Source organism: Ictidomys tridecemlineatus, chromosome 13 (genome assembly GCF_052094955.1).
Source record: "Ictidomys tridecemlineatus isolate mIctTri1 chromosome 13, mIctTri1.hap1, whole genome shotgun sequence".
In the NCBI taxonomy this organism is placed as follows: domain Eukaryota; kingdom Metazoa; phylum Chordata; class Mammalia; order Rodentia; family Sciuridae; genus Ictidomys; species Ictidomys tridecemlineatus.
In genome coordinates, this window is record NC_135489.1 from 14,164,309 (window position 1) to 14,184,414 (window position 20,106).

The 20,106-nt window shown below is 35.8% G+C and overlaps 1 protein-coding gene and 1 long non-coding RNA gene across 9 annotated transcripts in view; one reads left to right on the forward strand and one right to left on the reverse strand.

The window, feature by feature from the left end:
* LOC120885379 (uncharacterized) overlaps positions 1–9,135 on the forward strand; it is a 92,209-nt gene extending 83,074 nt beyond the window's left edge. For all 6 annotated transcript variants that reach the window (XR_013429515.1, XR_013429517.1, XR_013429520.1 and 3 more), the window contains 2 exons: positions 7,087–7,233; positions 8,647–9,135. This is a non-coding gene — a long non-coding RNA (uncharacterized LOC120885379). The remainder of the gene's footprint in view (positions 1–7,086; positions 7,234–8,646) is intronic.
* Positions 1–20,106, reverse strand: part of Cdh20 (cadherin 20) — a 199,202-nt gene that overhangs the window by 9,752 nt on the left and 169,344 nt on the right. For all 3 annotated transcript variants that reach the window (XM_040272403.2, XM_040272407.2, XM_005323017.5), the window contains 4 exons: positions 13,747–14,000; positions 4,142–4,278; positions 1,941–2,062; positions 583–700 (listed from right to left, as the gene is read on the reverse strand). In XM_040272403.2, the coding sequence (XP_040128337.2) occupies positions 583–700; positions 1,941–2,062; positions 4,142–4,278; positions 13,747–14,000 (631 nt within the window). The remainder of the gene's footprint in view (positions 1–582; positions 701–1,940; positions 2,063–4,141; positions 4,279–13,746; positions 14,001–20,106) is intronic.

The window sequence follows — 20,106 nt, forward strand, 5'->3', positions numbered from 1 at the left end:
CTACCTTATTTAGCTGTTGCCTCCCCTTTGTTCTGAGAGATCTTCACTGTTTCCCCCCTTGGATCATTGATTAGAACTGTTCCCTCAGGATTTTCCTCTTTATCTAGATCACTGTTTATTATTTTCTCAGGTTATTCCCATGTTTCAGTACATGTAAACATGGCTACTATCTATAGAAATAAAGGAAGGATTTTGTCTTTGTGTCTTGAACAGGGTTTGGCACAGAACAAGCATCTTTATACATTTGCCAACTGAGTGATGAATGGAAGTTTTAGAGTCAGCAGAGGGCACTCTCTGTTTTTTGTTGTGAAGCTGAACTTAAAAAAAAAAAAAAAAAAGAAGACTGTGAAGTAGCATTAATATCCTCCTTCCTATTAAGGAGCAGGCAAACTTTGACACTGTTTGCATGGTACACTAACTGAAAGTATCCAGCCTAAGCTATCAAATGGGATGATGGGAATCAGAGGGATTAGTAACTTACAAGTTCATTGTAAATATCAAAGCACAGTATGGGGAAATACTTTTGAAATTATAAAGTGCTTTGTACACTTAATCCTTTTAGCCATTTATACCCCTTATTACCTTGGTTGTCCCTTACGGTGAAGTTTGGATTGTTAGCAGCCTCTGGAGCCAAGCTGTAGTAGAAATGCTGACCATTGTGTGGGTCATCTTGGTCCACAGCACTTACTGTCTGGATCAGCTGAAGGAGGGATATGAAATCAGGTGAGTTGGAGTCAAAGGAAAAAGCTTCAGGGTCCAGTGAAATCTCAAGCCTTGAAATTCAGTGATAGGTTGTTTTACCTAATGAGAAAGATATCATGATGCTCACCTGAGAAGTTTCCATGCCATCACATAATTCCAAAGTTAATTTTGGTTTAATGTTGGGCCTGAGTATGTTAATAGGCATAGGTAAATGTTACCTGAATACTTGAGACCTCAATATAGCTTATAGTCCTACACCATGGTCAGTCATTTTTAGACAGTATAAATATAAGACTTTGAGTAAAAGAACTGTTTAGTGCCACAAGTTCCTGTTTATCCCCCTAATTTTCCTCTTTGTATCCTATCTTAACATCGCAGGGTGAAAATTCAGGGTTAAATTGTTATCTTTTAGAAACTCTATTTAAGAGTGTTTATTACTGCCTAGGAGGGAATTAAGCAGAAACATCATCACTGGTTATATTAAAGTAAGAGAAAGCAGATGTGAATGTTGGGGTTACCTGACAGTCATATTTTGTTGGTGGGAGGTAGAGCTAGAAAAGATATCCCCAGAGTGGGAACAGACTAGAGTCAGAAGCTAAGATTGGTGGTGGGGAGAACAAGAGGTGGGGTGGCTTCCTGTTGAAAGGTTTTGTCAAGGTTTTGTCTGTTCCACAATGTTCTTCAAAGGAATAAGTTCCCATGAAGGCTCTGGAGACCATGATGAAAAAGCCACTGAAGAAAGCAGTGTAAAACAGAATTGCAACAATAGTAGGTGGGGTATGGGCAGTACAGAAAAGGTGGGCAGTACGAGATATAGACATTATTGATGGTTGAGACTAAGATAACACAAACTTTCCCTATTGCATATTTTAAAGGATTGGGCTATTCTTAGGAAAAGAGCAAGACTCTTACTTCTCTTGATCTGGATGGTGTCTCCCTTCTAGATTGAGAGCAGGTGTTTTATAGTTAGAATGATAATGGTTTTGTTTCAAGATGGGTAGACAACTTACACAGGCTATCTGTGAATCAAGCCTCTGTCAAAGCCCTGTTTAGATCATAAAAAGTAGTATAGTTCCAGATAGTTGTCTTAATATGTAAACTGTTGAAAGCTGGTGTACAGAATTTGGGGACGGTTTTTAAAACTGTACTGGTGGAGTGGAAATGTCTTTGATGGCAAATTTGGTTATTTGAAGCAATGTTTCTATACATTGGGGTGCCTGGCTTATAGGCCATCTTACCTGCCCAGCTTTGGCATTCTCACAGACAAAAGCTTCATAGAATCTGGGGAACTCTGGAGCATTGTCATTCACATCTAAGACTTTGATTGTGACAGAAACACTTCCCACCTGGGAGGGATTGTCTAAAGAGAATGCAAGAAAAACTGAAGGTGAGAATTCTATAATGCAGAAAAGTAGCTCTTTGCTGAAAGTAGGTATTTATTGGGTCAGTTTTGTTTGCAAAGAAATGGATAAAATACATGGAAATGGGAATATAAGCATAGGATGTGTGTGTTGCCTGTCAAGAGTGTGTGGCCAGACATAAGAAGCTTGGACAGAAGGAAGTGTCTGCTGAAAGTATATTTAACATCAGGAGTATGAAGGGAAGGGTGAGATTTGAGGGAAGTGAGTGTCACAAAACAGACCTTAAAAAGAGGTTTTGAGTTTTCTGCTTGGTTCATAATTTGTGTTCTGGAATTAAAGATAGGTCAATTCTGTATTCTGGGCTTTAAAACAGCCCATTTCTCATTGGATGCATGCTGTGTGACATTGCTTGGCTTTATGCCTGTGGACTAATCAGTTCTTTGAATTATATTTTTAAAAGGTTTCCAGTTATTTAGTGGAATACAGATAACACCATACATTTATTTCTGCTTAGGGACTAATGGGATATTTCCAGATTAAACCCACACCAAGTCCATGTCTTTGGCTGGGGCAGAAGCCATAGGCACTCATGGGGAAATGTGTCTTTTAGGTCTGTGTTTTTTGCTTGGCATTGCCACCACACAAAGACAATTTCACAGCCCCAGTGGTGCTGCTCCTATCTTTTTCTGATTTGTTCAGCACCTAAGGAGACAAAACGAAATTACAAGACCGAAATTTTTCTTAGTAAATAATTTTTACTAAATCCTAGAATGCATTGTTCTTCTGGTTCATTTTCTTACTTTCTTGAGAATATGGAAAATATCAACATAATTGGAATTTATGTTTTAATTATAATAGTGGTTCTTATTTGTAGAAGGAATAATAAAAATATCAGAAAAAGCATAAAAGGATGAATATAATCCATAATCCTACCACCTGAGATATCCTTTGTGTATATAATTTAATGTGTGTGTCCAAAAAGATAGGGCTACACACATACACAAAGATATATATACTCAGAATGCAGTTAAGTGAAGTGAAAATATTGAATTCAGAATAATTTTAGGAGAAGACTGTCCTGTTATTGAATATACTTTGAAATCATGATAGTTAATGTCTACGTGATATTCTCATTTGACAGTAGGTTGTACTGTAATTTATTTGGCCAATCTCCATTTGATAGATAATTCCCACTTTCTCCATAGTTAAAAATAACTCTGCAGTGAACATTTTGTTATATCAGTGTTTGCTGATATTTATAATTTTAAAAAGATGATTACTAACAGTAGAATTCCTGAGAAAAAGAGTATGAATATTTTGAAGAATCTTAATATATACTGCCAAATTGGCCTTTTGAATAGCTGTGCCTAGTTCTATAGCTAATAAGTTAGGAACTATATTTCCCTGAATCTTTATCATCAGTATATATATTATGAAAAAAGTTGAATGTAGTATATAACCTCATTTGGTTCAGGTATTTTTTTTTTTTTTTTTTTTTAGTGGTGTTGGGGATTGAACTCAGGGCCTTGTGTGTGCTAAGTAAGAACTCTCTCACCGAGTTATATTCCCAGCCCCCCCTTTAAGTTTATAACCTATCTTAATATAGTTTTTATTAATTTGCCATTCCAATTATAAGTTTATTATGTTAATCTGCCTTTTTTATGAGATGCCTGATTCTTGCAGGCATGGACATGAGTAGGTGTCTGTTTAACAAGAATGATATATTATTGATACTTGTTTTCGTTGTGTAATAATATTATTTATATTATGTACATTTGCAAACTTATTAAAGATTGAAAGCCTTTTAGATTTCTCTGTAACCATTCCTTTTACTCATAGCTACTTGGGATAAGAATGCTATCTTACTGCTTTTGCATGTTTTGTTTGCTTTTTTCTCTAGAACAAAGCTAAATATACAATAGATATTCAAGGTATTTGAGCTGAATACATTCATTTATTTGCATAAAATGTGATTTCAGTTTCTTTTTAAAGATTGAATTTTGTTATAAGTTCTAGAAACTTGCACTTTGTGCATACATTTTATCACTACATGGAGACCAGTTTATTATGATACTTACTCATTTCCATGGCAAGGACAGTAATATTATGCCAAGAAAATTCTTCCCGATCTAGCGGTCTTGCAGTCATTAGGGCACCTGTTGTAATGTCAACATAGAAAAATCTTCCAGGATCACTGCTTCTGTCAATGGAGTATCTGCAAAAACATTGATCATGCACATTATTTGCATTTTAACAAAAATACAATAGCATGATAGAACTGAGTATATAACTATGTGAAATGTGACTCAGTCAGATCTGAGTTATGAATACTTGAAAGACATCATTTTATTATATTCAAAAATGAACAAATACCAAAACCCAAAACAAAACAAACAAAAAATAAAGAACTGCTTCAGTTTTCTGATTAAAAAATGAAATTGCCAGAGGAGGTGAGACATGCTTGTAATCCTAGCAGCTTGGGAAGCTGAGACAGGAGAATTACGCAGTCAAAGCCAGCCTTAGGTTCTAAGGTTCTAAGCAACTCAGTGAGACCCTGTCTCTAATAAAATTTAAAATAGGGCTGGGGATGTAGCTCTGTGGTTGAGTACCCCTGAGTTCAATCCCTGGTACCAAAATAAATAAAAAAATAAATAAGTAAGTAAGTAAATAAATAAATAAATAAACAAACACAGTGCCAAGAATTTAGGGCAGTTTTAAACTACTTAAAGATCAATTTATTCTACTTAAAACCTGATACTTCCCCAAGAATTATAATAAAAACCCCTACATATATTTGTTCAAAATCCAAGTGAATTCTCAAATGCTAATCTGAAACTGGAAAAAAGGAAAAGGTATAGATTAGTGGTTCTAGTTCTTGTAATTAGTATCACTTGTTGGGGAGGAAAGCTTTGTACCAGGTTCTTTGTAAACATGCCAAGACTCACCTTCAGATAGATACAGTAATGGTATTTACCATCTGAAGATTCTTACAGAACACTTTTATCAGGATGCACCAGGTCTGTCTATGTTATTTATTATAAATAAACCTGAAGTTAACACATTTATAGGATATACCTCGCTGGAAGATGTCATGTAAGCTGTGTAGTTTAGTAGGGTATAATAACTGAAGTTCTATAATAAAATTGACTTTTTCTGTTCAGAAAATTAACCTCATCCATTGTTTCAATCTCTCCTGTTCAAACTGGACCAATTTGCATCTTTATGTGGGAAAAAGCAGCTATATACAGGCAGTTGTGCCTGACATTTTCAGACCTTTCTAAGGGAAGTGCTATTGTCTGTATCCTTCAAGTCATTAGTAAACTTGGTACTGGGTAAGCTCTATAATTCCTGTTGAATCTGATTTGGCAGTCTAATTCTTTCGTGTTCTCTCACCTGTATTAGCTCACTTGGTCCTCATGTTGGGAGATTTGTCAAGTATGGAGCAAGGCTCAGGCATCAGTATGTTTAAAATCCTCCAGAAGGGATTTTGATAAACAATAATGATTGAGAACCATTATTAAGAACCTTATGTAGTCCTCAGTCTTTACCAAGGACTAGTAATTTTTATTTTATTTTAATGTACTTATCACCTCACATACTTATTATTTCTTTTTGGTAAGAACATTTATTCAACTCTTCCAGCAATTTTGAAATATATAACACCTTATTGTTAACCAGTCACTATGCTTACACAAATGATTATCAGAACTTATTCCTCCTAACTGAAACTTTGGACCCTTTCACCAACATATTTCTTTTCTCTCTCCTCCACCCCAAACCCCACCCCACCACTGCCCTTCAGTCACCACCATTTTACTCTGACTTTTAAAGATTCTTCATAAAAGTAAGATCATGTAGTATTTGTCTTTCTTTGCCTGACTTATTTCACTTAGCATATGTTCTCAAGATTCATTTATGTTGTTTTCAGTTGACAATTTCCTTCTTTTTTAAGGCTGAATAATATTCCATTCTATATATATTCCACATTTTCAAAAGTTTTTCTGTTGATGGATACTTGCATTTTTTCCATATCTTGGCTATTGTGAATGATATTGCAGTGAATGGAAATGCAGACCTTTTAATATACTGATTTTGATTCTCTTGGTTTTATATTCAGAAGTGGAATTGCTAGATATTATGGTAGTTCTATTTCTAGTATATCAAATAATTTTTATACTATTTTCCAAAAATGGCATTCTAATTTACATTGCATCAACAGAGTAGGGCTCCCTTTTCTCTACATCTTTGCCAGCAATTATCTTTCATGTTTTTGAAAATAACCATTCTAACAGGTGTGAGATGACAGCCCATTGTGGCTTTAAGTTGTATTTTCCTAATGATTAGTAATGTTGAGCATATTTTGTATATTTGTAGGATATCTATGTCTTTTTTTGGTTATTTGTCCTGATATCAAAATATATTAAAAAGCTAATTAAAATAGCATGATAGTGGTATAAAACCAGACACATTACAGTGGAATAGACTAGAGAATCCATAAATAAACCCATATCTCTGTGGTCAATCAATTGATTTTTGATAGAGATACCAAGAATACATATGTGAAAAGTATAGCCTCCTCAGTAAATGGTACTGAGAAAACTATCTTATCTGACTTCTTACACAAGGATCAACTCAAATGAATTATCGACTTAAATATATAATATCTGAAACTGTAAAACCACTAGAAGAAAACTGTACAGCATTGGTCTGGGCAGTGTCGTGACCGGTACTGGAATTTAAAGCAGTGGGAGTCTACCTCAGTGTTACATTCCCAGCCCCTTTTATTTTATTTTGAAAAAGAGTCTTGCTAAATTGTCCAAGCTGGTGATCCTCTTCCTCTCCTCCCTTAGCCTCCTGAGTTGCTGGGATTATAGGCATGTGCTACTGTACCCTATTGGGCAATGGTTTTTTGAATATGACTCTAAAATCCCAGAGGCAATAAGATCAAAAATAAATGAGATTATATCAAACTAAAAAGTTTTTTTTGTTTATACCTTTGTTTTATTTATTTATTTTTATGTAGTGCTGAGGATTGAACATATGCTAGGCAAGTGCTCTACCACTGAGCTATAATCCCAGCCCCTAAAGAGATTCTGCACAGCAAAGGAAACAATCAACAGATATAAGAGAAAACTCATAAAGACTGGGAAAGGGACTCTATTCTAAAAAGGTGAGTAATTGTAATAACTGTAATTTATTGACTACCAGGCACTTTACCATGTTCTTAATACATAGCTTCTTTTAAAAGTTTGGCAGTGTCTCTGGGACATTATTTTATCAATCATCAGATAAGGAAACTGAGGCTTAGAGAAATTAAGGCACTTTCATACATTACACAGGTAATTTGCAGAACTAAGATTTGGAACCATATATATAGAGTTATAACTATTGTGTTCTTATAACATGTTTAAATAGTGTCCAGGGGATACATTGTGTTCAAAATTCTCATCAGTGACATGGGAGGAATAGATGAATTCTAGATAGGAAAGAGGAATGGGAGGGGAAGAGAAGGGGCAGGGGATTAGCAAGGATGGTGGAATGTGAAGGACATCATAATACAAAGTACATGTATGAATACTTGAATTGGGTGTCAACATACTTTATATACAAACAGAGATACAAGAATTGTGGTATATATGTGTACTAAGAATTGTAATGCAAAAAAAAAAAAGTGTTACCTTAGATTAGGTAGAGGGAAGTGAAAGGAGGGGAAGGCAGGGGAAATAGGGATAAGAAAGATAGTAGAATGAAACTTATTACTTTATGCATATATGTGACTGTATGACCAATATGATTCTACAATATGTATACTCAGAAAAATGAGAAATTATACTCCATCTATGTATGATATATCAAAGTATATAAGTGCATTCTACTGTCATGTATAACTAATTAAAACAAATAAAAATTAAAAATAAAGTTGCTCAGTGACTGTAGTCTGTATCTTAAATTTGTTGAGATAGAGCAAAATTATAGTTTTGTTGGGAATAAGTATCTTTAGTGCATTGTTTTTAAACTGCAAGTTAGTAGATTATAAAGTCAGTATTGTGGGTCATGAGTTACATTGAAGCAAAATGAATTAGAATGTGTGTGTGTGTGTGCGCGCGCGCGCGCGCGCGCGCGCGCGCGTGCTCACTCGCATGTGTATACGTGCCAGTCTATCATATGCTGCAAATGTAATCTGATGTAAAACTTTTGTTTCATATATATATAGGTATACAGTCTGTGAATATATATGTATACTCATCCACAACCACATATATGTATGGGTTGGTAAAATGGCAAAGTATTTTGTTTCAAACATGCACATATCTTTTGCGGAGATTCAGCAAGGCCATTCAGAGAATTAGCAATTAAATAGATAACCAATGAGAAAGGTTTGAAGAAGTTGGAATTGTTTCAGTTTTGATTCCATAAGAGTTAGGACATTTAATAACATAAATTAATGTCTCATTCTATCTGTGATCCTATTTAACAAACATTTACTGTACGCCATGCACTGCTCAGCACATACTACATGTGTTATCTACATTTAACTTTAAAGGAACACTATGAGGTAGGTTACTATTATGTTGTTTTACAGGTGAAAAAAACCCTGAGGTTTGAAGAGGTTAAGTCATTTGTCCAAGGTCATACTGCTGGGAACTGAACCTAAGTGGTCTGGCTTCAGATTCTGTGAACTAACCAACAGACCATGCTGCACTACTGACACACACATTATATGGATGTTGAGAGCCACAGCCCAAGGGGCCCCAGCAAACTTCCAGCTGCCAGCTGATGATTGGCTCCCAGCGGCCCCAGCAAACTTCTAGCTGCCAACTGATTAGCTCCTCTGCTGTGATGCTCATTGGGTTGTTTCCGCGCCCTTTCAGACTACAGAGATGCTCATTGGGGGACTTTTTTTTGGCTCTGCCCATGCGACCCAGCCAATCGGCCTCAAGAGCAGGAGGAGTAGGGGAGGTTGAGAGGCTTGTGGGAAGCCGGTGGTGGCAGTTGGGCTCTGAAGATTTTCCTGAAGAGCTGTGTGGTTTGGCGTGTGTGTTCTAAAAATAAAGCTTGTTTCTTTTGACAAGTGGCTCCTGAATTGTGCCCAGCCAGACTGCGGCATATGAGCTTGTCTAAGGAAACAGAAATCGACCTCTCCCAGATAAGCCCTGAAGCTAATAGCCGACTTTTTAATAATTAAAAAAAAATGCCTATAAAGTTCATTTAAAATGAACTGGAACATTATTTTTTATAACTTATTTCATTTATTTGTTCTTTTATGTGGTGCTGAGGATCAAACCCAGTGCCTCACACATGTAAGGCAAGTGTTCTACTGCTGAGCCACAATCCCAGTCCACATTATTTTTTTCTAGGCATAATTTGTGATTTAGTTTTAAAGTTTACTAGCTATTTTAAAAACTGAATTTTCTTAGGGGAAAAGAAAACCACACTAGTCAGATCCTCACACATGAGAAAAGCCCAGTATTTGGTCCATGGAACCATAACCCCAGTGGCAGCTATCCAAACTGTAGGCATAATGCCAAGGGGAGAGCAGCCTATGAGGAATCAACTTTCTATACTCAAAGCTACAACAGCGTAGCAAATGTCACAGATAGTATGGGAGATTGAATTATGGAAATAACAAAGGGCCAGGACCACTGACAGCATTGCCTGGTTGATATAGCAGGACACTGCCTCAAGAAGCCTCCCTCATCAAGTGGAATCCCTCTCGCATTTCTACTTTCCCAGATAAGGTTTGTATTGAGGGCATAAGGGCCTTATTTCTCTGAATGGGGCACTGGGCCAATTTCCAGGAGGTAGGAGAACAAATTAAAGGTGTAAAATACAGATGGAAAATGAGGAAATTGGGACACACTTGTGGATTTTGTAGGTGGTTTTCTTTCTCTAATATTCCTGTGTACTATGAGCAGAATAGGTATAGCACACATAACAAAACTGCCTTAAGCAAATAGTAATTGGTGTTTGTTGGACTCCCTATTTCTCTGAATTTGGGGTCATGATCATGCTTGGTAAATCCACACACTCCAGATAGCCAAGAGAATAGGCCATTTGTACATTAGCAGAAGCCTATTTCAGTTGCCAAATGGTCAGTAGCCTGATTTCCAGAAATTTCTTGAACATTTATTAAAAATTCAGGGAATCTAAGTGTTCTATTTTTAATATACATATGGCTACATCTGGAGATTTGATTCTGGGGATTATCAGTAATTGACAATCAGATTGCATACTTGAACATACTATCAACTTTCTAGAATGAAGATGGTAAAAGTCCTAATAATCTTTTAAAAATGTTAAATGGCCTTTAATGTATTATATTTTAACTTCAGACAAAACACTTATTATTTTCATGATTTAATATGTTTTATTTTTATGAATATGAATCTTATTTATTCTTCATAAACAAAATTCAGAAGATGAATTAACCATGCAGCATATAGCATATGCAAATTATTTTAAAGCACACTAATTTTATAGTAAAAATAAGGATTAAAAAGAGCTATTTAGGAAAGAGGACAGTGGAAAGCAATTCCAAATTGACTTATTAAATGATAGCCAGAGATCTGATGTTCTGCTTGTGAACATTCTTTGTTGCTTTGGGTAGTATAGAGTCAGGAACCTTTTATCCAGCAATATGAATTCTGTTCTTTGTAACCAGAGTGTACCGGGAGAATTATATTCAGCTTTGATAATTGGAATTCCACTTTGCCCGTGTACCTGAGCCCTTGTCTTGCTCCCTCCAAACCTAGGATCTATTTTTTTTTTTTGCCTATTTCTGTCTCAGGATGTAGAGATTTGCCCAAGAATAGTTCAGGAGAGCTTGCTATATTCTTGGATTCAGGTATAGCCCAGCTCTACTGTATGGACTTCCCTGAGGCCACCTGACAATTTCCAACTGGCAGCATTTTCTGGTAAACAGTTTCTTTCATTTTGTCTACCTCATTTTGCTTCATGCTAGTAATGGATCTAGAACCTCTGATGTTTCTCTTTTATTCCTGGATATATCCTGAGCTAATGAGTTAGTCTTGAATACTGGATGTACACTCTAGGGTTGTATGTGTGCTGCCTGGCTGTTCAGTCTCTGCTTATTTGTTGTTCAGTAGATCCCTATAGGGATCCTATTAGAAGTCATAGTACTCTACCATATTGGGGTCAAGAGTCATAATCTGGGAAGATGTGGAAGTATCCACAGTATATTCTGACTATTTTAGAATAGGATCTGATTTTTTTAAGCTTGTGCTTATATTATTTCAGTTTCCCCCATAAAGTTTTATTCTGTAAAGTTCTCCCCACATTACCTCCTTTGATATGAATAAATTAATATGTTGTAGATTAATAGATATACAGTTTATAAGTTATAATCATAAAGAATTTTCTTAACCCAATAAGTAAATGGGCCAAGGACCTGAACAGACACTTCTTAGAGATGATATACAGTCAATCAACAAATATATGAAAAAATGTTCATTATTGCTATCAATCAGAGAAATGCAAATCAAAACTACTCTAAGATTTTATTTCACTCCAGTCAGAATGGCAGCTATTATGAATACAAACAATAATGAGTGTTGGCGAGGATGTGGGAAAAAAGGTACACTTACAACACTGTTGGTGGGACTGCAAATTGGTGCAGCCAATATGGAAAGCAGTATGGAGATTTCTTGGAAAATTGGGAATGGAACCACCATTTGACCCAGCTATCCCTTTCCTCGGTCTATATCCAAAGGACTTAAAAACAGCATACTACAGGGACACAGCCACATCAATGTTTATAGCAGCACAGTTCACAATAGCTAAACTGTGGAACCAACCTAGATGCTCTTAAATAGATGAATGGATAAAAAATGTGGCGTATATACACAATGGAATATTATCCAGCAATAAAAGAGAATAAAATCATGGCATTTGCAGGTAAATGGATGGAGTTAGATAATGCAAAGTGAAGTTAGCCAATCCCAAAAAAACAAATGCTGAATGTTTTCTCTGATATAAGGAGGCTGATTCATAGTCGGGTAGGAAGGGGGAGCATGGGAAGAATAGACAAACTATATAGGGCAGAGGGGTGGGAAGGGAAGGGAGGGAACATGGGGTTAGAAATGATAATGGAATGTGATAGACATTATTATCCAAAGTACATGTATGAAGACATGAATTGGTGTAAATATACTTTGTATACAACCAGAGATATGAATAATTGTGCTCTATATGTGTAATAAGAATTGTAATGCATTCTGCTGTCATATATAAATAAAAAATTAGATTGAAAAAAATAATTTTATAATTATAAAAAAGAATTTTCTTGACTTCTGAAAATATAAATTTACAAGATAATCTCTTTCATTTGTGTTGTGGTTGTTTTGAGGGCAATATAAGTTTATTTCTCTTTCTGTTTTACATTTAAAAAGCTTAAATTTGGAATATTACTTTTTAAAGTTATAACTCAGAAAGATGAGTTGACCTCAAGAAAACAGAAAAATTCAAACAAAATCATTTTAGCCATTTTGAGGCCTGAACTTATAAAATGTTTACTACTTGGTTCAGGGAATCAGATTTCCTCCTAGTGTAGTTATTCTCTAGAGAAAATCATTCTTGTTAAATTGAAAAAGCACATTTTCATTAAATACACAACAGCACCAGGTAAAGGAAGTAGCCACTTGACAGAATAGGCATTTGATAAATTGTACTGTGTTTAAAATGCGTTATTTGAACTGAGGCCTCAGATTCATTTTACTGTGTGGGTTTTTACAATTAATGTGACAGATGGCCTTAAATAGCCTTGGAATTCTAATCTTTTGTGTTGGGCTTCAGAAGCTTGGCAGTTGCTCTGGAAGGTTGAGTTGTCAACCTGTCCACCAGCTGTTGCTCTTTGGTTCCAGAGTTGATGAAAAATGGCCATGGTTATAAGAGCAGTTCTCACCTCCTGAGGGGGAAGCATCTTTTAATTTCAGAACATACCTTAGATATGTGAGATTGCAATTTAGAGCCCTGTCTGGCAGTCTGCATTGCTTTAAAAGTATTGGCATCAGGAGTAGTTTCTATGTTGTTTCTACAGTATGTGGAAATACATATAGTTTACTTTTCCCATTTTTTAAAAGTGAAAAATCAAAGGTTTATTCAAATTGAAAGAATGTGCAGTGATCACCTTTATATTCACCACTAAGAGTCAAGGGTTTAATGTTTTAACATCTGTGTGTCTGTTTTATCTTAATTATAGTTCGCCATTGGGGTTGATTTTGCACTATTGTCCTGGACATTTGGCAGTATAGGGCGGACATTTTAGGTTGTTACGACTTGGTGGTGGTGGGGTGCTACTGGCATTTAATGGGTTAAGGCTGGAGATACTGCTATACATCATTCAATGCACAGGACAACCTCCCACAGCAACACAGAATTATATAACCTCAAATGTAACTGGGCCTATGATTGAGAACTAAGGTTTTATGCGTGTGTATGTGTTTGTCTGAACCAAATGAAAGTGAGTTTCAGATATAATGATACTTCATTCCCAATTAACATGACAGGTCCATGTTATTTAACTAGGAAAAAAAAAAACCTCAGAATTTCCAGAGATGGGATATAAAAGGAAGAAGCAAGGGGAAAATGGGCTAGAAAATAACATAATGGGAAGGGAACATTAATGTTGCAGGATATAAGGAAAAGGTGGAATCTTTGGAAAAACCTGATTGAGTTGTTGGTCACATCTGGGTCCTTGGCAGAGATGATCTGTATGGTTGTTCCAATTGCTACATCTTCAGGCACCTCCACAAAATAAAAGCCAGGTTCAAACACAGGGGGCTCATCCACATCCTCTACACTGATGTGCACTGTTGTTGTGTCTTGAAAGGGGCCCAGGTTAAGAAAACGCATCTCCAGGTGAGGATTGGCTCCCTCCACCTTCAAGGTATAGCTTTTCTTGCTTTCAAAACTCAGGGGCTAAAATGTAATGACAGGAAAATTGGTTAGCCATTATCATATGTGTCCAAGGTCAAAAAGATGTTCAATATTGATGACTGCTACTGAGATCCCCAAATTCATTAAAGTGGTAGGAAAGAGGCAAAGGTAAAAACAAGGTAATTTTTCTTGTTCTGTAGTTTTTAGTTTTAACATCAGATTCAGCCTTGGGTAAGAAAGGTAAAGAAAATGCTGGAACTTCAGCGTCAGTTAAGGAAGTCAGTGGGATGATAAAGTTATTTACTCAGCTATAACTTGTCTATTCTATTGACATGGTCTTTAGAGAGAGTCCTGGGAACCTCCTTAACCCTGGCCTTGTTAACCTGGGACTGTCCCAGTTTTAACATGGAAAATTTTGTTCCTGGGAACCCATTCTGTTCCAGACAAATCAGGAGAGTTGGTCACCTTATCTATAGATGTGCTTACTCATTTGAAAAGATGTGACAATTAAGAGCAATGGAGGCTTAGGCTTTTGCTTGCCTCCTTAAAAAAAAGCCTTTTCGAATTCAAAGGCAATAGTAATTCTTTCTAAGAAACTATCTTAAGTACCTCACAAGGGTTCTTAGGGCACTGTGTCAGATTTAATCTTTGTGTACTTAGTTCTTCATAGATGATCCCTTCTAAAAATTCATTTTGAAAGTCCTGCAACATCTCATTTTACAGACCTAAAAGGTGCAGAACCTTACACTAAGCTGACATGGTTATATAGTATCAGACCTGAAATGCTGGCCCAGGTGTATGGATTCATCATCCAGAGTTCATCCAAAAGACTTTAATTTTGTCTAGTAAAATCCCATCGCATAAAATATAATTATTTGGTTGTTTTTTTGATTTATTGATAATGTCAGAATGTTTTATTTCAAAATAAATTCAGTACTTCAGGGCAGAAAGTAAACTTAAATGCTATTTCTGAAGAATGATTCATTTTTTTAAAGCTGACAAAAATGTTTAAATGTTTAAAGCAACAGTATTACAAAACATCAATAATAAAAACATCATTGAAAATAAGTCATAAAATAATCACAGTGGATAGCAAAGCAGTTACTAAAGCTTAAAAGTCACATGACAGTATGAAAATGTTTTATTTTAGATATTCACTTATGTTCTTTTCATAAAATATGCTGAATGTCACCATACTTCTTGTTAGAAAGAGGCATATACCCATTTGAAGCAACTGCTTCGCTTTTGAAAAATAAATATCTGTAGGAGTTGCTTTAACTAAATATGTTATTTTCAAGTTCTAGCAAAAAGTTTTTCTGTTCTGTTGCTCTTTTTTTAAAAAAATATTCATTTTTTAGTTGCAGTTGGACACAATACCTTTATTTTATTTAATTTTACATGGTGCTGAGTATCGAATCCAGGGCCTCACATGCTAGGTGATTGCTCTACCACTGAGCCACAACCCTAACCCTATTCTGTTGCTCTTGCAACCACTTGTTCAGCATTTACTTAGGGCCAGACATTGTGTTCTGTATCTCATGGATATTCAACCATTTCCATTTAAATCAAGCATCTCATTTGTGCCAGCCCGCCTTCTTAGTTGTTAGACAAAAGGCAAAATTTTGTAACTAAAAATATGCCACTCATATTGTGATAAAGGAGTAGCTATGTATTTATACTTACTTCCTAATTGTACACATTTTTCTTTCCTGGTCAGTTATTTTCTCTTAAAACTTGCCTTATGTATAGGTAGCCCAAAGTGGACGCTTATTTATGTTAGGTTTCAACTAGGCAAATTTGTTTTCTCCTTAATTGTAAGTCATTTTTCTAATTTGGTGTGAATTTTGTATCTTTTAAGTTAAGGTGTAATTTACATACATTAAAATTTATCTTTTTTTTTTTTTAGTGGAAAGTTTTGCAGGTTTTGACAAACTCAGTATTATGTCTACCACAATAATGAAGATACAGAACTTCATTTCCATGGCTCCCAGAATTCCCACTTTATGCTCTTGTATGGTCAGCCTCTTCCTGGATATCTAGTCCCTGCCAGTCACTCATCCATGTCCTGTCCCTATTGTAAGAATGTCAGACTACTTTTTCAAGATGGCAGAATAGAGAAGGTTGCTTTCCTGGTTGTGCTATGTTATGAAACCAAGAAAGCACATAGGCAGCTTCTCAGCAAGGTGGGTGAAAAAAAAAAGGGTGGGGGGCGAGACTTCACTGAGATCTAATACTGGACATTCAAAGCAGATTGGGGACTCAGGAGGTTGTATATAATAAGGAAGACATTTCCAGCACTACCTCCATTGCTGCCACTGGAGGCACCAGCCATAGCAGTGTCTCTGCGAGCAAAGTGGAGGGATAAGGGAATTAAAGGAACCTGTATTTTTAGGAGGCCTGAGGTGTGTCTTGGGTATGGAGAGTTCAGAGATCAAAGACACTGCCCGACTGAACTGAAAGGCATGGTGCACGATATCCTAGTGCGGGAAAGAAGCCACATCACTCTTGGCTGCCTGTGGAGGAAAGAGGAAGGAATCATTTTTGCAGCTGTGGTGAAGTGGCTAGTGGCTAGCGGGGAACTTATTCCTGGTAAACCTGAGTTTTGCCCAAAATATAGGCCTGGCAACCCACACTGCATAATGTAGAGTGTGTTTAACTGACCAGGAGAAAATCAAATGTGGAGAGGGGTTTACACAAGGGAATACTGGTCATGGTAACCCACCCACATTTTCCCCCTTCACCTCCAATCTAGCTGCTTGCAGAAGTGACTGGGAGAGATGCACCTGACTGGTAATTGGAAAGGGCAGGGGTGAGAAAGATTGAGTTTGGAGACTGAATCTAAGAGACAATGAAATGAGGGGACTAAGAATTGGCTCCTCCACTGCATGGTGGAACCCAGGGGAGATCCCAGGGGTCTAGTCTTCCAGTGTGGACCAGCAGTTGCTGGGTCCTGGAGGTGTGCTGATTTAAAATCTCCAGACCAATTGCCATTCAGTGAAAACCTGGAGACCACCTGTGTCTACACCCCACTTCCATGAGGTCTGCCTACAGGATTTCCTCTTATTTCAGCAACCCCACCCTAAGGGTGGAGCAGGCATCACATTCCAGGCCACCCCATCTAGCTCTGTTGAGAAGGGAAGCTGAGAATCTTTTTGAACTCCAACAGAAAAATTCCTTAACTTTTCATCAAGTTTTTAAATTTTTTTTTCTCTTTTTTCTTTGTGACCTGGATGGTTCAAAAACACTTACACATATTCATATTTATTTTTTTCCTCATTTTTAGCATTTTTGAAGTCACTTATTTTTTGATGGATTAGTATTTTGAGGACTAGGATGTTTGATTTGTATATTTACGATTTGTTTTGTATTTTATTTTTAATTTTTTAAAATTTTACTTTATATATCTTTTTATTTCACTTGTTTCCTTTGATTCTCTTTCTCTCTTGTTTTCTGCTAATAGCCAATTTCTATTGTTCTCTTTCACTCTTCCTATAATTTTTTATTTCTGTTTTCTTTTCTCTCTCATAATCATCACATCCCACATCACTTCTGTTCTCTCCCTGACCACCATTCAAAATTTGTAAACCCTTTTGCGAACTCACTTTTGTTTTTACTGGGGGCAATAAGTGATCATATCACTTTTGTTTATTGTGACAGTTAACATTGTAGATGCATAGAAGGAACTATTTAGACTAATGTTGTGTATGGTTTGCATTGGTTTGTATTATTTGTCTCCTGCCAAATGGTGAGGTACTGGACATCTTCAGGGATACTGCAAGTCCACAGGGTAGAAACTCTACTGCCTCAGATCCATACTGTTAGATGGGTAGACACACATATGAGTAGACAACATGAAAAAGCAAGGGAACAAATCACCCAAAACAAACTATGATACTTCAATAACAGAATTTATTGACACCACAGTGGAAGAAATATCAGAAAAGGAGTTTAGAATATATGTACTTAAACTGATATGGGAAGTAAAGAATGATGTTAGGAGTGTAATTAGAGAGAATATACAGGTAGTGAAATATCACTTCAATAAAGAGAGAGATTCTGAAAAAAAAATCAGAAATCCTCAAAATGAATCAATAAACCAAATTAAAAATTCAATGTAAGGCATCATGAACAGATTAGACCTTTTACAAAACAGAGTTTTAGGCAATGAAGACAAAAGGTATAATTTTTCTTTTTCTTTTCTTGTTTTTTTTTAGGTACCAGGGATTGAACTTGTGTACTCAATTACTGAGCCACATCCCCAGTCCTATTCTGTATTTTACTTTGAGACAGGGTCTCACTGAATTGCTTAGTATCTTGCTTTTGCTGAGGCTGGTTTTCAACTCTTTATCCTCCTACCTCAGCTTTCCAAGTTGCTGGAATTATAAAATGTATAATCTTTAAAGTAGACTATGGATAAAATATGTTAAGAGACCATGAACAAAACTTTCAAGAAATATGGATAACCTGAGAAGATTAAATATAAGATTGATTAGGATAGATGAAGGCTCAGTGACATAAACCAAAAAACTGCATATTCTTTTTTTTTTAAAGAGAAAGTGAGAGAGGAGAGTGAGTGAGAGAGAGAGAGAGAATTTTTAATATTTATTTTTTAGTTCTTGGCGGACACAACATCTCTGTTGGTATGTGGTGCTGAGGATCGAACCCGGGCCGCACGTATGCCAGGCAAGCGCGCCACCGCTTGAGCCACATCCCCAGCCCTGGAAATGCATAGTCTTTTCAATGAAATAATATCAGAAAATTTCTCAAGCCTAAAGAATGAAATGGAAAATAAAATAAAGGAGGCTTATAGAACCTTAAATGTACAAAATTATAACAGATCCACACCAAGGCACATGATTATGAAAATGACTAACATACAGAATGAGGATAGAATTTTAAAGGCTGCCAGGGCAAAATGATGGGTCAATATGTAGAGGGAAACCAATCTGGATCTCAGCTGATTTCTCAACCAGGCTCTCAAAGCTAGGAGGTATTGGAATAATATATATCAAGCTTTGAAAAAAATGATGCCAGCCAAGAATAGTATCTCCAGCAAAATTAAGCTTCAGAGTTGATGATGAAATAGAAACCTTCCATGATAAACAAAAATTTATAAGAATTCATATCTAGAAAGCCTGAACTATAAAACATACTCAATAAGAAGAAGAAAGAAATGAAAAATAAATGGAAAACCAGCAAAGGTAGGAACTATGTTAGAGTAATAGTCAATCTAAGGAGAAACATTCAAATTAAAGAGCAGAAATAAATGAAAATGACAGAGAATAAAATCCATTTGTCAATAATAACACTGACTATAAATGGCCTAAAGTCATCAATCAAAAGATATAGACTGGCAGATTGAATTAAAAAACAATACCCAACAATATGCTATCTGTAAGAGAATCATTGTAGGCAAAGGCATCCATAGATTGAAGATAAAAGCTGGGGAAAAAAAAACATTCACATGGGTCTTATAAACAAACAGGTTTCTATCCTCATTTCAGATAAAGTAGACTCAAGCCAAAGTTAATCATAAGGGATGAAGTTGGACATTCTTACTGCTTAAGGGAATTATAAATCAATAAGACCTAACAATCATAAATATTTATGCCCCAAACTATGGAGTATCTACATACATCAAACAAACTCTTCTCAATTTCAAGAATAAAATAGACCACAACACAGTAATACTGGGTGGCTTAACATGTGTTTCTCCTCACAGGATAGATTCTCCAAACAAAAACTAAATGAAGAAGCTATAGAACTAAAAACTACAATTAATAATTTACACTTAACAGATAACGTAGAATATTTGTTCCATCAATGACTGAATACACCTTTTTCTCAGCAGCACATGATCCTTCTATAAAATATACTATATCTTAGTCCACAAAGCAACTCTTAGCAAATACAAAAAGAAATAATATACCTTACATCTATTAGGTCATAATGAAATGAAATTAGAAATCAATTATAAAATAAAAAATAAAAGCCACTCTAATACCTGGAGATTAAATAATATGCTATTAAATTGCCAAGGGTAGCAGCAGAAATTAGGGATGAAATAAAAAAAAGTACTTAGAGGTAAATGAGAATAACGACACAACATCAAAGTCTCTAGGACATGATGAAGGCATTCCAAGAGGAA